A 15,668-nucleotide genomic window follows, 5' to 3' on the forward strand; every position below is an offset into this window, starting at 1 on the left:
GAATGGAGAGAAGAACCCAGGAGTAGGATCTGGTCAGTTTCCAGCAACTTGGGTCTGGATCTCTGGGAGGAAGTGTTTGGGGGGATGGAGAGTCAGGGATTTTTATTTTTGCTTTATTTTAAACTAAAGCATTGGGTTGTCAAGTGTCACAGAATCTTACATCTGGGACAAACAGACGGCTGGAGAAACTTAGCACGTCTAGCAGCATCTGTGAAGAGAGAATGTTATTGTTTCAAGTCCATTAACTATAGGTTGTTCTGCTATACTGCACATTTCACTAACTCTTATTCACTAACGTGATTGATGAATTGGGTACACTTTCTAAAGTATGAACTTTTAATAAATGTGCTGTCTGTAATGTGATTACTTCGCCAACACTAAGTGCTGTTTCTAAAGCACAACTTTTCTATGATTGGGGTTGCACAAGAACACAACCATTGCATTATAGAAGAATTACCTGCACTCATCATAAATAGATTGGGGGAATCTCCACCAGGGGGCAGTGCTGCCAGAGTGTGGCTCCAAATAAAAATCAAAAGAAAACAAAGAACAGAAAAATTGTTGGAAAAGCCCAGCAGGTCGGACAACATCTGTGGAGAAAAATCAGTTAATGTTTCATGTCCCATGACCCTTCTTCAGAACTGGAAGCAAGTTTATCCTCACAGCATGAATCCTAAACTGTGCCAGTGCCTCAAAATTTGGCTTGTGCCCTGATCGTGCCCAATTCCAACTGCCATCTGGAGGTCCGGTCTGGTCTCTACAAACTCACACCTGTCAGCTGAAGAGTAACATTGGTGGAGGGCCCAATACAGGGTTCCTTATTCCCTCTCACCATCTTCAAAATAACTTCAGTTTAATGATCTCCAGGCACAATTTTGCCAGCACTGGATCTTACCACGCTGTGGCTAACCACTATCGATTTCTGACTTGACACAAATATTGCCTGTCAGTAGTTGACCCTGAACCCCCAGCATGTCAGAGACAAACCCTGTGATCCTGAACCCATCCACAAATTCTACCTGTGTTGTGATCTCAACCCCACTCGATACTTTGTGCTATGCCTCCCTGCTTGCACCGATCACTCAGATAAAAGCCTTCCCCCAAGTACCAGATGTTAAGGTGAAGTCACTTCAGTGTCCCATTACACGCTCATATCAAATTACAGAATGAAAGACCCAGCATGGAGCTGGTGTTGCTTACTGCCTGAAGGCCGCCATTGTGTTTTCCAGGTTCTCTCCTGCACCTGTTGAAAGGGAAAATGGAGACACTTCAACATTCAGAGCTGAGCATTAGCTTTCATTGAAGATGACAGTTTGGTCACTGATGGCGTATGGCTGGTCAAAACAATCCTACCAGGTCACTTCCGACAAAACAAGCCACTGCCCTTCAAAGCTGGAACACAAAGTTTTAATTTAAACCATTGCATGCTCACCTTGAGCCAGTTTGATCCGCAAATTATACACTTGAACACAAACTCATGTCCAACAGTCCAGTACAGCACTGAGGGTGTGCTATACTATTAGTGATGCTGCCTTTATAATGAGATGTAAAGTAGAGGCTGACTGGCTGGCCTCTTGGGTGATCTTAAAAGAGCCCTTGGCACAGTCAGGCAGAAAAGCAGGAAAATCCTGGCCAAGATTTATATCTCCATCCATACCACAACAAGCAAGTGATTAATTATTGCATTGGAGTCTGCGGAAGCTGTGGGCAAATTGGTTTCTACGCTTCTTATAATATTTCAGTGGCTGTTACACATCTTAGGACATGATCATATTGAATGGTGGTGCAGGCTCGAAGGGCAGAATGGCCTACTCCTGCACCTATTGTCTATTGACATCACCTTCTTTGAGGTCTTATCTATGCAGCACAGCAGACAAGGTTAAGTGATGCAGTTTGTATTGTTGGATTCCGTTGCAGGTTTTGTTTTCTTTCCCAGGGTGTGGTTGTTGCCTGGAGAAGGAGAAATAGTGTGGACATGGGAGTGAGCGAGTGTGCACCTGTATCCAGCCTCTCCAGAAAATGAAACTGAAAGATAACTGTAATAACACATGAAACCCAACTGGAAAGGAAAACCTTTATTGTTGAATATGGTAACAGAGCTACTACTTGTGGCATACATAGGATAGTGTTTATTTTAATGTATCTGTTTTTAATCAATTTTTCAGATATTAATACAGCCCTGAAGTAGGTGGGACTTGAACACAGGTCTCCTAGCTCAAAGATTGCAACACTACCACTGTGCCACAAGAATCCTTGGTCTGCTTTAAAGATTTACAAATCAACCTGCTCAGAGGTGGTGTCACACACTGCTGGAGTAGGTGGGATATGAACCCAGGCCTTCTGGAAGAAAGGTAGGGACACTACCACTGAACTTCAAGAGCCTTTGGGTCTGCTTTATAGAGGTTTTCCAATAAACCTGCTCAGAGAAATGTTATCACTGGAGCAAGTGGGACATGAACCTGAGCCTTCTGGCTTAGTTAAAACACTCCCTGTGCTCCACAAAACCTTTGGTTTTATGTTATTGAGGGCAAAGATGATGAGTTCTGTATGGGCAGGCCATTGCCCACATCCAAGGGACTTCACACTCAAGCTCCATTGGGAAATTAATTTGTGATTCCCAACGGGTCTTGCAGGGGTAATCTCAATAATGGAATTTTGTTTTTAAAAAAAGTTGCTCGTGGGATGCGTCAGCATTTATTATCCAATCCTAATTGCCTCAGAAGGTGTTCATGAGCTGCCTTCTCGAACTACTACAGACCTTGGGGTGTAGGTAGACCTTGGGAAGGGAATTCCAGGATTTCAACCCAATGACAGTAAGGACAGATGATACAGTTTGAAGTCAGGATGGGGACGTTGCAGGTGATGGTGTTTGAAACAGAAACATCCTGGGGAAAATTTAAAAACAACTGTCACCAAAATGACTGAAAAGGTTACAACTGGTTTCAAACAGTGTTCACTGCTGAAATATGACACTGTGGTACAGAATTGCAGTGCCTGGTCCATTTAGCAACACATAAGCAAAATCATAGTGTTTAAACCACAAAACAACCAGTTACATGACCACTGGCTGCACAGGGGAGAATTAACTTACCAAGGCAATGACAAATGAAGATAAAAGTTGTAATCAATCTCATGAAGCTGGGAAGACATACAAAATCAGCAAACAAATAAGGCAGCAACTGGTGTAATTCCAAACATTCACCAGAGCACTGCAGACCAGTCTGCAAATGTTTTGCTCTGGGAACCCTTACCATCTGTTCCACTTGTTTAAAAAAGGTGGGAAATAGTTTCATCAGAAAAGCCATTACTTTTCCAGCAAACTTCACACCCAAAAGTAGACTCATTAGACTTGAAACACAGATGCTGCCATATCTAGTGAGTTTCTCCAGCGCTTGGTTTGCATTTCAGATTTCCAATATCTGCTTGTATTGAATTTGTTTAAAAAATTTGTTCTTTTTGGGATGTGTCCTTCTCTAATTGCCCTCAAGCAGGTCTGGTTAGTTACCTTCTTGAACCACTGCAATCTTTTGTCTGATAAGACCATAAGAAATTCAGAACAGAAATAAGCCATTCAGCCCCTCAAGTCTATTTCACATTCACAAAAGGATCATGACATTGCATTCATTTTCCTACCCCTTCCCCATAACCAGTGATTCCAGAATCTCAGTTTTAAGTATACACACAAATATTATCCCCCCCTCCAAACCACCGGTAATTTCTCCAAGAAATTCCTCTTCATATCATTCATAAATTGGTGCCCCTCTTACTGAAACTATGTCCTCTGGTCATAGGCTCTCTCATGAGGGAAAACATCCTCTTGGCATTTACCCTGTCAAGCCCCTTGAGAATCCTCTACGCTTTAATGAGATCACCTCTCATTCTTCTCAATTCTCGTGAGTAGAGTCCCAACCTGTTTAGCCTTTGACCATATCAGAGTGAACTTTCTCTGAACTGTCACCAATGAAATCACATTTTCCTTAAGGGAACCAAAACTGCTCACAGTACTCCTTTCAATTTCAATTCTAATTCAAGATTTTTAAAAACTGAATTCAAATTTCACCATCTGCTATTGTCTGCAACAGTTTCATATGATTTGAGGGCAGTTAAGAGCAAAACTCATTGCTCTGGGTTTAGGGTCCCTTAAAGTCATCAGTAAACTTAGGTTTTTAAGTGACCACCTGGCAGTTTCCTACACGTTATTTGAGACTAGCTTTTATGCTGTAATACAAACAGAAAGCTCAGGAAAAACTGAGCAGGAAAGGGGGGGAACAAAATCTGATTTTTTTTCTTGCAGGACTCTTTCAAAAGAGGGGTCACATTATACTCAATGCTCACTTTAAAAACATTTTACGTGAAACTTGGGCATTACAGGCAAGGTCAGCAATTTTGTCCACCTCTAATTGTTCTTGAAGCAATTGGCTTTTATAAATGCACTCAAGGCTGAGTGTCTGGAGTCATATGGGGGACACAGTGGCTAAGGATGGCAGATTTCCTTCCCCAAAAAGGACACTGGTGAACCAGATGGATTTTTTTTTACAAATATTGCCAACGGTACACGATCTCCATTAGAGTAGTTTTTAAATTCAATTCAATAATCTACCATGCTGGTATTCAAACCCATGGCCTCAATGCATCAGTCTGAGTTTCTGGATCATGGGTTCAGTGATATTATGACTGTGATACCACCTCTCCCCAAAACCACTTTCATAGGTGCTGCCAGACCTGCTGAGCTTTTCCAGCAATTTCCATTTGTGTTTCTGCTGAGTTTCTCGAGCAATTTCCTTTATTATTTCTGAGATTCAATTTCAGCAGTTTTTTTTTGTGTTTACGTCAGAATTAACTTTTGGAGTTTAAACTCCACCAGCTACCGTGGTAGGATTTTTACTCATTTTGCCAGAATTCCAGCGTGGGCCTTTGGTTTACCAGTAAAGGTCAGCCCTCTCCTACTATGCACTGTACAAGGGTAGAAAGACAAAAATCAACTCATGCTAGCAGCATACTTGCAATTTCCCTGGGTCATTATCTCCAGCTTTCTTTCTCTTACTGGCTTCTCAATACATTTTAAGTTTAGAGGGCTGGTAACCGATTAAAGACCCTTGCAGTTTTAGATGCTTCAAACAGGAAATTGAAATTTATTTTTAAACTTTGAAGGGGTGCAGCAACAGAGCTTCGCTGGAGACTGGGTCAATATTTCACCCTCATTGGCATCATTAAAACATTATCTGGTTGTGTGTAAACTGGCTGATGCGTTTCTGACATTACAACAGTGACTACACTTGAAAAAGAGTACTTCACTGCTTGTAAAGAGCTTTGGGAAGCCCTGAAAGATTCAATATAAAACCAAGTTCTAATGTTTCTCCCCAGAGCTTCAATTGCTGCTCCTGAGCAGAGGTAATTAATTCTTCAATTGAACTTGGGGATGTTCATAGTTTGCAGGATTCAATATTTAACATGTTACATCTCATGGCTTTTTGAAAGATATCCTTGACCACATTCTGCTAATCTTTCTCAAGAATGAGGATTTCAGCATTGTGACCACACATTCCCACTCTCCCATACTGTCTCATTGTCCACCTCCCCCAAACACACCCTCACTTATACATTCACAGTTGTGTGACCGCACAAATGAGAAAATAATGTTCTATTACTATCTCTCTGCACACTTCCCATAATCAGACACGGAGATCAATCTGTTAGGTGAATCCAGCTACAGTTGGATGATGGAGGGAAAGCAAAGTAAACAAGATCATATAACAATGACCAAGCTCCTGATCATATAACAATGATATAAATATGGATCTGTGATGAGTAAAGCATTTATAGGGCTTTTCTTGATTTGTTGGCAGCCAGCCTGCCCTATCACCATCCATATCTTTCTTTGACACAATTACACCTGGATTAGCCATTTCCATAAAGAAATGCATGTTTCTTTTCAAAGTGCCCCACCCTTGTTTTTATAATTTTATTCACACAATTATATTGTGCTCCTCTGAATCTGGCCACTTGCACAGCCCTTGTTTCACCCATAGTGGCCGCTAAGTCTAAGCAGCTAAATGCTCTGGAATTCCTTCAATAAACCTCCCTCACACCTCCTTTAAAATTCTTTCTAATCAAGTTATTCACCATTTGCCTTGATTTCACCTGATATGGCTAAGTGTCAAACGTCGCTTTCTACGCTTCAATGAAATGCACTCGGCTTTTTGACTGTGTTGAAGGCACTACATAAATGTAAACTGTTGATGCTCCTTCCCCACGTGGCTAAACAATATAGTCAGCCTCCAGTGAAGAATGCTTTAACAGGCCCTTTTGACTGTACACAAACACCGAGGAGCCTGGAGACCATATCTGATTTAAATTAAAAAGATTGATCACAGTGCTTTGGCTTGGCTTGAAATATTAAATAATTGAATTCCCAAGAGATGGACTCCAGCCAAACCTTGCTGATCTGTATCCAGTGTAAGGATCGGATCTTGTGGTAGACCTAGAACTGCTGATTGATTCCAGTGATCAAAACCCATAGTCACAATTAGCATAGATTACTGTGCAACTTTCAAAGAAAAAAATGCACTTGACCACCTATTACATTCTTAATGACTGATCTTCGGCTAAGTGCTGCATGAGCATTGTCAGGCTTACTGAAGTATGGGGCAGCTACAACAAACTTAAGATATATCTTCTTGTCGCTGGCTGGGCTAACCTTCACTGACCAACCCTGACTGCCTCAAAAAAGTGGTAGTGAGCTACCTTTTTGACCTGCAGTAGTGCATACGAGGTGTAGGCAGACCCAAAGTGCTGTTAGAACAGAAGCTCCAGGATTTTTACCTAGTAACACTTAAAAGAAATGATATAGTTCCAAGTCAGGTTTTTGTAGATCTTGTAGGGGAAACCATGGTTAGTAGCATTCTCATGTGCCTGCTGTTGCTCTTCTGTCTGAACTGCAGCATTTGAGAGTTTGGAATACATGCCAAGTCTAAGTACCCTGCCCACAATGTGACTCTTTTAGCTCTGGTGTTGTACTCTACTGACAGACTCTCTCGATGGTGTTTGCAATCCTATTAATTCCTGCTCTCTTCTGAGGACTGGACAGGCTCATATTTATTCTCCCTCCATTTTTCTCTAAAATCTTCAGAGCAGAGATAGATAGAATCTTTGGTAAGGGAAGAAGGTGGGTAAATGGGAACAGGATACAGATCAATTGTGAATGAGGGAGCTAGCTCAATGGGTCAAAGAGTCGCTGTTCCCATTTATGAAGCTGCACACAGATTGACAGTTAATGAGCTGGGTCCCCTTTTGGAGCAGAGGGAATACCACAGGAATTATTGTCTGGTCTGGAGGGAAATATTTGCTCATTTGCTCGCCCATGCCTTTTCTTTAGAACCATTCCCAAAGGTTCTCCAACAAAGCTGAATCCTGATGGAATGCTGCTTTCTAGGTGAGAAAATCTCATAATACACAGTTTCCAATTTTATATGTTCCCAAGTACAGTACTGGAAAGTTAGATAGTCAATACAGTCTGCAGTCAGAAGAATGGGGAGCAAGATGTATAAAGAAACAAAATTAAGGTTCTATACAATAATATTGATCTCACTCCTTCCAAATGCTGCATCCACCCTGTCTTCATTGACTCTTGGATTCCACAAAATTTGAAATTTAAAGTGTCTGGGTCATGTTGAAAGCCTTGCATAGCATAGCCTCAGCTACCCATGCTTCTTGTAAGCTCCTCTAGTTTCAGATCCATTCCCCAGATATTTCTTTCCTCAGATTCCAAACTCTTACTTGTTCCATGTCTGTCCTCACACTTTGAAACTTGCTCCTTAAAACCCTCTGCTCCCCAACTCTCCCTCAAAGAAACTTCATATTCCACATCCTGAACTGTCTTTTGTCACATCACCTAACACAGCTGACTTGATTGATACTATTTCATTTTACACCCAGTAAATCTACATTAAATGCTGGTCGAGTGCAGTGGGGAAGAGTGCATGCCTTGGAGTCAGAACTCTGGATTCGAGCTCCACTCCAGGACATGATGGCAATGGGAGATGCATTCAATACAGTCAAACAGGTTAAATGTCAAGCTGGAAATTCTGCCAACTCATGTCAATAGCAGGCACTAAGAACAGAAGAGATGTGGTCAGCCATATGATGGAATGAAAGTACAGTCTCTCCCAACACGATCCATAGTTTCAGGCTACAACACATGCAAAAGTACATGTTGTTCACAGCAACTCAGACTGCTCTGATGGAATGCAACATACCAGCCCCAAAATTTACACTGGGACATTTTGTTCTACATTCAAAAGGCACTTCATGTTATATATACAGATTGTGCTTGTACTTATGGAATTATTCCAGGTGACCTGCCTTTGACCTCTTCCTGATCGGTGAGGGGATAGATAAAAGACACACCGCAATCATAAACAAAGCTTCTGACTGGGCCTGGTGTCCGGTATCTGCAATCACAATCACAAAATGTTATCAAGTTCAACCAGAATAAGCAAAAGAACAACTAGCTCCATCAGGCATCAAATGACTAATAACAGAGGGCATGTTGAGCTTAGTCAGACAGCCTGCTGGCGTTACAACTGACTTTGAATAACCGGAGTTCATAAGAAGTAGAATACAGACATCAGAAATGAAAGCAGGATTAGGCTATTCAGATCCTTGAGCATCTCCTTCATTTGATGGGATCATAGATGACTTTCTTCTCCCATTCCACACTATTCCCACATTCCACAGTTTCCTAAGTCCCTGAAGTTCTATCAACCACTGTCAGTCCTGAATATACTTAAAAGGCTAAGTGTCCACAGCTGTGTGTGGAAGTCAACTCCAAAGATTCACAACTCTATGCAATAAAGGAAAATTTTTCTTCCATCAAAGAGACTGTCCAAACTGGGGAAAGAGTCACTCCGTGTCCATGCCGTCAAGACTTTGCTGGTGCAACAGTCCCAGGAGATGGTCTCCAGCCGGCTGATCTGTACTGAGCGTCAGGATCTGATTCCATGGAAGATCTGGAAGTGCTGACTGATCCTTGTGATAGAACCCACAATCACAACTAGCACACATTATTGTGCAACTTTCAAAGAAACAAAAATGCTCTCAACCACCTACCACACTCTTAACGACTGAGCCCGAGTCAAGTGCTGTGTTAGCATCATCAATTGTCAAGTATGGATCAGCTGCAATTAACCTCAAAAACGTGTTAATTTTTCCATGGGATGTGAAAGTCACTGGCTGGGTCAGCATTAGTTTGAAGAAACCATGGCCTAATGGTACTAGTGCTACACTATTAATCCAGAGATCCACACAACATTCTGGGAACCTGGATCGAGTCCCACCATGCCAAATGGTAGAATTTGACTTCAATAAAAAGAAAACCTGAAGTTAAGAATGTATTGATAATTACAAAATCATTGCCAGTTGTCGGATAAACCCATCTAGTTCACTAATGTCTTTTAAAGAAGCAAACCGCTATCCTTAGCTAGTCTGGCTAACATTAACTACAGCTAACAGCCATCTGGGCATCAATCACTGGCTTCGCCATTAATTCTTGTGATTGACTAAGAAACTGAATGCCCATCCCTGATTGTGCCTTAAGGAGAACTGCTTTCTTGAACCATAGCAGCCCATGTGATGCTGTTACCCCATGGTGTTGCTGGAAAGGCAACTCTTGGATTTTCACCTAGTTCCTGTAGAAGGAATGGTGGCATCATTTTAAACTGGCACCCACCCCTCAGGATCAAATACTTTAAGGAAGTCACCTCTCATTCATCTAAACAAAAAATTCAAAAAACTTTATTCAATTTCTAATTCTGGGACAACCCTATCATTCCAGGAACTCGGTAAACCATCACTGCATGGTCTCCAAAGCAAGGGCAATGGCAGGGGAGACACGATTGACCAGATAGCCAATTGCATTAGATGCAAGCTCCCAATTATTCTTTATTATTTCGCAGGATGTGTTCATAGCTAGTAACAGCAGCATTTCTCACCTATCCCTAACTGTCCTCGAATTGAATGGCTGGCTCAGTCATTTCAGGGGCAGTTAAAAGTACATCACTGTAGGTCTAAGTCACAAGTAGGCCAGACCAATTAAGGCTGGCAGATTTCCTTCCCCAAAAGTGCATTGATGACTCTGATAGACCTTTTACAACAACCCAGTAATTTCAACATCACATTTACTGATAGCTCAGCTTTTTATTTCAGATTTAATTAATTTTGAATTTAAATGTCCCAGTTGTTGAACATTCATTGCTGGATAATTAGTCTGGATCTCTGGTTTACTCGTCCAGCAACACCATGTCACAGCCTTTTTTTTAATCTTTACAAATCGTGCGTTGTGAAATTGCCACTCTGTTCCATTCTATATTCCAATCAGATACTAGTTCTAAAATAATATTGCTATTCTGTCTCCACCATACCCTTATTCCTTCCATCCATAAGCCCAAGTCAGACTTCACACAATTTGGCTGAAACGCTGATTAAGCAACTGCAATTGTACATTGCATCTCTCACAGCAAAGGCAGGCAGGAATACTGGAATCAGCAAAATGTGCAAATAATCCTTCAAGATACTGATGATTACTCAGAAGATTACACAGCAGAGCTATCAGTGCAAGCACTGAGTACTGATAACCACAGCCCTGGTTCAGCAATTCACTGCAACTGAAGGGATTACAAATTGGGCTTCAGAGAGGAGATGGCCTCATTATAATTAAGACATTATTTGGACCCCATCTTATCAGGTTGAGATTTCACTGTTCCCTCTTGCAGCTAAGCCGCATTCTCCCCAAGACATGGGCTACCTTTCAAAGGGAAAGACTACACCCATACCAATGGGAAGCCCAAATGCGCGCACATATTCAAAGTCTCAACACAACAGACAACTTAGAAACCCTGTCTGCTGCCCTGGTCCCACCATAAGCCAACTCGAAGCCTAGATGCAACAATACCACACTTAAATTTACTGATGCCAGTTCACTCACCCCAATGACAAAACACCATTCCAGACAGCTCATGCACGCAATTAATGCATTGCAAAACCTCTAAGCCTTTGATTATAAATATCACAGCAAGTTGGGGCAGATTCCAAATCAGAGATAAAACATGAACGCTGGTATAATTTCATCCCAATTCAAGGAGACCTGCAAAACTATGTCCATCTAACCTGACAATTTAGATTGTCCCTAACATGACAATTCAATGAATATGACTGGTAATTAATTGATCCACACTGATTGGAAAGCACGCAGTGTGTGCTGACTTATTTATCTCTATGGGATGGACTGGTTTTGGAAAGGATTATTTGGATAGGGATTTGTCAGGAGAAAGTGAGGACTGCAGATGCTGGAGACCAGAGTTGAAAAGTGTGGTACTGGAAAAACACAGCAGGCCAGGCAGCATCAGAGGAGCAGGCAAATCCACATTTCGGGCATAAGCCCTTCTTCAGGATTTGTCAGGAAAAGCAACCCAGCCTTTCAGCAAGCTCACTACCTATATTCAGCCCTTTCCTATTCTCAAATAGCCTACACACTCAGCATATGAATGGATCTTGGTGCATGAATAATAGATGTATGTTGAGATGCACAATTTAGCACAGGTAATTCTACCACCCTCAGCGTACATGCAAGACAACTCAAAAGGCTTAGGTGCAGCTCATACCCTCCTGAATGGAAAGTAGTGAGGTACAAACCATGTTCAATCAAATCAGGCCAATGTTGGACCCCCAGTGAAAAATGGGCACCAGGGCTAAAAACAACTGCAAAGATAAATAACTCAGGCGACAGAACAGGACCATTCAAGGGAAAGTGTAAAACTGGAATGGTGAGATCTGAAAACTGAGCAGACAGGAACTCTCATTAAAACAATAAGCAGAAACAAGCTAAGACTCAAGTTTACCATCATCTGGACAACAAATACAAACATTTCAACAAGTATTTGAGACAAGTTCCTTCCACAGATTTCAGTTCATTCAAAATCTGTTCGCATCCTATCTTGCACACACTTGCTGGTCCTGCTTTGCTGAACTATGGTGGTTCAATTCCCTCATGTCTCCAATTTAAAATGGTCACCCTTATGTCAGACAGGATGTGTTGTGATCCAGTGGGTAATGACATCTGGGCTTCAGACTTAATTGTTGCCCACAGAGGTTGCATTCACAACATCGTCAAAAGGTTTTGAAATTAGCCTGTAAATTCCTCCAATATACCCATTCTTACTGCCTGCCGTCAGTCATATCTCCTGGTCAGTCTTCCTACAGAAGGCTACTGCAGCACATTGGTCAATAGTGTTGACCAATCCAAGCAACTCCAACCCTCCGAAAGGAGGACAGGAGAAAAGACAAACAGATCCTCATGTTTAAAAAAAACAATTACACTGCCCTCTCAATCTCTAAACCTCAAAAAGGTATTTAACCTTTATGGATGCTCTGTTGGCATTTTATAAATCACCAACCTCCTTAGTCTGTTCCACCACTAAGTCTTCTAAGATCCTAGAGCTCCATACTTAGACAGTCAAGGAGATGTACAGCACAGAAGCAGATCCTTCGGTCCAACTCGTCCATGCCAGCCAGATATCCAAACCTAATCTGGTCCCAAATCTCTCTAAAGCATTCCTATTCATATACCCATCCAGATGCCTTTTAAATGCTGCAATTGTACCAGTCCCCACACTTCCTCTGGCAGCTCATTGCATATACACACCTCCCTCCATGTGAAAACGTTGCTCCTGGGATCCCTTTTAAACTTCTCCTCTCTCACCCTATGCCCTCTAGTCCTAGACTCCCCAACCCAAGGAAAAGACCTTGGGTATTTACCCTATCCATGCCCTTCATGATTTTGTAAACCTCTATAAAGGTCACCCCTCAGCCTCGATGCTCCAGGGAAAACAGCCCAGCCTATTCAGCCTCTCCCTGTAGTTTAAATCCTCCAACCCTGGCAACAGCCTTGTAAACCTTTTCTGAACCCTTTCAAATTTCACAATATCCTTCCAATAGGAAGACCAGAATTGCATGCAGTATTTCAGTGTTGCAGTATGTCCTATATAGGTGAAACATGACTCCCAACTCCTATACTCAATATTCTGACCAATAAAGGAAAGCATGCCAAACGCCTTCTTCTCTATTCTATCTACCTGCGACACTACTTTCAAGGAACTATGAACCCGCACTCCAAGGTCCCTTTATTTGGCAACACTCTCCAGGACTTTACCATTAAATGAACATGTCTTTCTCCGATTCACTTTTACAAAATGCAGCACCTCACATTTATCTAAATTAAACTCCACCTGTCACTCCTCAGCCCTTTGGCCCATCTGATCATGATGCACCGAGGTAACCTTCTTTGCTGTCCACTACACCTCCAATTTTGGTGACATCTGCAAACGTACAAACCATACCTATGTTTACATCCAAATCACTGATAAATGATGAAAAGCAGTGGACCCAGCACCAATCCTTGTGGCACAGCATTATGTACAGGCCTCCAGTCTGAAAAGCAACCCTCTCTTCTACCTTCTAGCCAGTTCTGTATTCAAGCAGCTAGTTCTCCCTGTATTCCAGGAGTTCTACCCTTCTAACCAGTCTCCCATGGCAATCCTTGTTGAATACTTTACTGAAAATCCATATAGATCACATCTACCACTCTGTGACCACATAACCACCCAAAACCCTTTTCCCAGTTATGATGTTTTAAAACATACCATGTTGATAAAATCTTGCAACAACTCTGCTAATTTTCTCTTCTGTTACTCAGCATCTACTCATTTCTGAGCATTGGTCTGCAACTCATTGATGCTCTCCAATTCCATGTTAAGCTCCCCAATGTCACATTGGCAAAACAGAAGCACAACCAGACCTTAAACACACTGCAACACTGAAGCCTTACTTCTTGCTGATGGACTCATTTTCGACTGCAGTTCACAGGGAGGGCAGATTCAGGCCTGAAATGTCTAATTGACCAATTCCCCTTCCTCTCCCCAGCCTAGCCAAGAGGTACGGAGACCAACTGCAGCCAACCCACTTGAGAATGTCTGAAGAAACACAAATGTGGGATAGTCCTGTATGGCTGTATACTGGTTACAGCAACTGAACCGTTTCGAAAACATCAAGGTTAAACCTATGACAGGTGACCTCAGACTATCCTGAAGTTTTAGTGGAGGCGAGGACCTAGGAGAAATCTCAAATTATTTCCCGAGAATTCTCGCCTCTGACGACTGACTCAATCATCCTCGGATGATATCTGGGCACACACCATGACGGTGCATACTGTACACACGGTCTGGGACAGGTTGATTTCACAATCTCTCATTAGATTCTTCGGCAGACAGCGTGGCGTCGACCGCTGATTGGAGAAGCTTGAGAAAATCGAGTTTGAAGTAGTAAGGGGTCAATTAATATTCTAATGGTCCGTAAAGAGAGAAGGTCAAGACCGTTTTAAATTGGCCTGGTGACAAAGAAATAGCCGACAGTGACGGGACGCGGGGAGAGAGTTCTTCATTCACCCTGGATTAAAAAAAGTATATGTGCGGGAGAGAGTTTGTTGCTGGCGGATTTCGAAGGGTGTGGGAGAGAATATTGTCTGAAAGTGACAACCAGAACGCTTTTGGAAAAATCTTTCGAATCCTAACGCACCACACACACAAAAAACACGCAACGATCGTCATTGTACAAGAGCAGCAATTACTGACTATATAAAACCCCTTGAGTGAGCACCCCGTAGAAATTTTAATAACGCAGAAGGAGCCTTACAGTCTTTACCAAGATCCGCTCAGGTGGGGAGAGGCAGTTTATCTTACCTCCGCGGTGTGAGATATGCCGGCTCCTGAAGCTCTGTTTCTTCTTTTTGTGCAGCAACCCTGGGCACTTGAAGAGCAAAGCCGAGGACAGCACATAACCTCCCAGAGTGGACAGAATATACATCGTTGCTGACATTTCTCCCTCCGTAGCAGCGGATCCACTTAATGCCCTAAATAGAAAGATATAGACAAATAGATGTGCGCATCAAAAGGTATACACGGTAACGGCGCTTTTTAAAAAAAAAGATACACAAGGGGGTATCCTGAATGAATAGGGAGAGGCGATATCTGCAGAACTGACCTACTCTAGGGCGACAGCCGGTTTGGAGGAGTGTACCGTCACCCGCGTCTGCGCACAAGGACTCCCGGAGCGCCTTTCCAATGGGTCACTGTTTTTGTTACAATTCCCGTGGTTGCGCAGCCAATGAGATGCATGCGCAATCAGTTCTGCCCCGCCCCCTCCCAGAATGTTGCAACAATAAAAGGAGTCTACGCCTGCGCAGCGATCTGTCCGTCTGACACAAAAGTAATGAGACTATCTACGATAGCGAGATAAGTAGCAAAGCTGTTGACCCCGGGAAACATTGAGGAGCTCAAGAGGGACTACGCAGGTTAGAGAACCTTGAAACCCCTCTTTGAGTCCCCAGCGGGCTGGTAGGAAACAATAAGAGGGAACATCAAGAGGTTCTTCAGCCTCAAAAGGTGTTCAGGAGGCAAGAGAAAGGTGGGGAAAACTGTCCCAGCTCCAGGAAAGTATACAGAACCTACTCCTGCTGCAGACAATGGGGGTCTATCTCAAGGAGGTGAAGGGCCAGCAAGCCTCGTTCTTTGCCTCGGAGCCTCCAACAAAACTTTCCGGTCCAGGGTCTGCTCGGTGGA

General features: G+C 42.6%; 1 protein-coding gene across 2 annotated transcripts in view; it reads right to left on the reverse strand.

Annotated features, from left to right (window-relative positions):
• gdpd1 (glycerophosphodiester phosphodiesterase domain containing 1) overlaps positions 1 to 15,142 on the reverse strand; it is a 53,842-nt gene extending 38,700 nt beyond the window's left edge. For both annotated transcript variants that reach the window (XM_060848139.1, XM_060848138.1), the window contains exons 1-3: positions 15,091 to 15,142; positions 14,790 to 14,959; positions 1,201 to 1,243 (exon numbers count right to left, since the gene is read on the reverse strand). In XM_060848139.1, coding sequence (XP_060704122.1) covers positions 1,201 to 1,243; positions 14,790 to 14,925 — 179 coding nt within the window. In that variant the 5' untranslated portion in view covers positions 14,926 to 14,959; positions 15,091 to 15,142. The remainder of the gene's footprint in view (positions 1 to 1,200; positions 1,244 to 14,789; positions 14,960 to 15,090) is intronic.
• Positions 15,143 to 15,668: the final 526 nt, after the last annotated feature.

Source organism: Hemiscyllium ocellatum, chromosome 31 (assembly GCF_020745735.1).
Source record: "Hemiscyllium ocellatum isolate sHemOce1 chromosome 31, sHemOce1.pat.X.cur, whole genome shotgun sequence".
Taxonomy (NCBI): Eukaryota; Metazoa; Chordata; class Chondrichthyes; order Orectolobiformes; family Hemiscylliidae; genus Hemiscyllium; species Hemiscyllium ocellatum.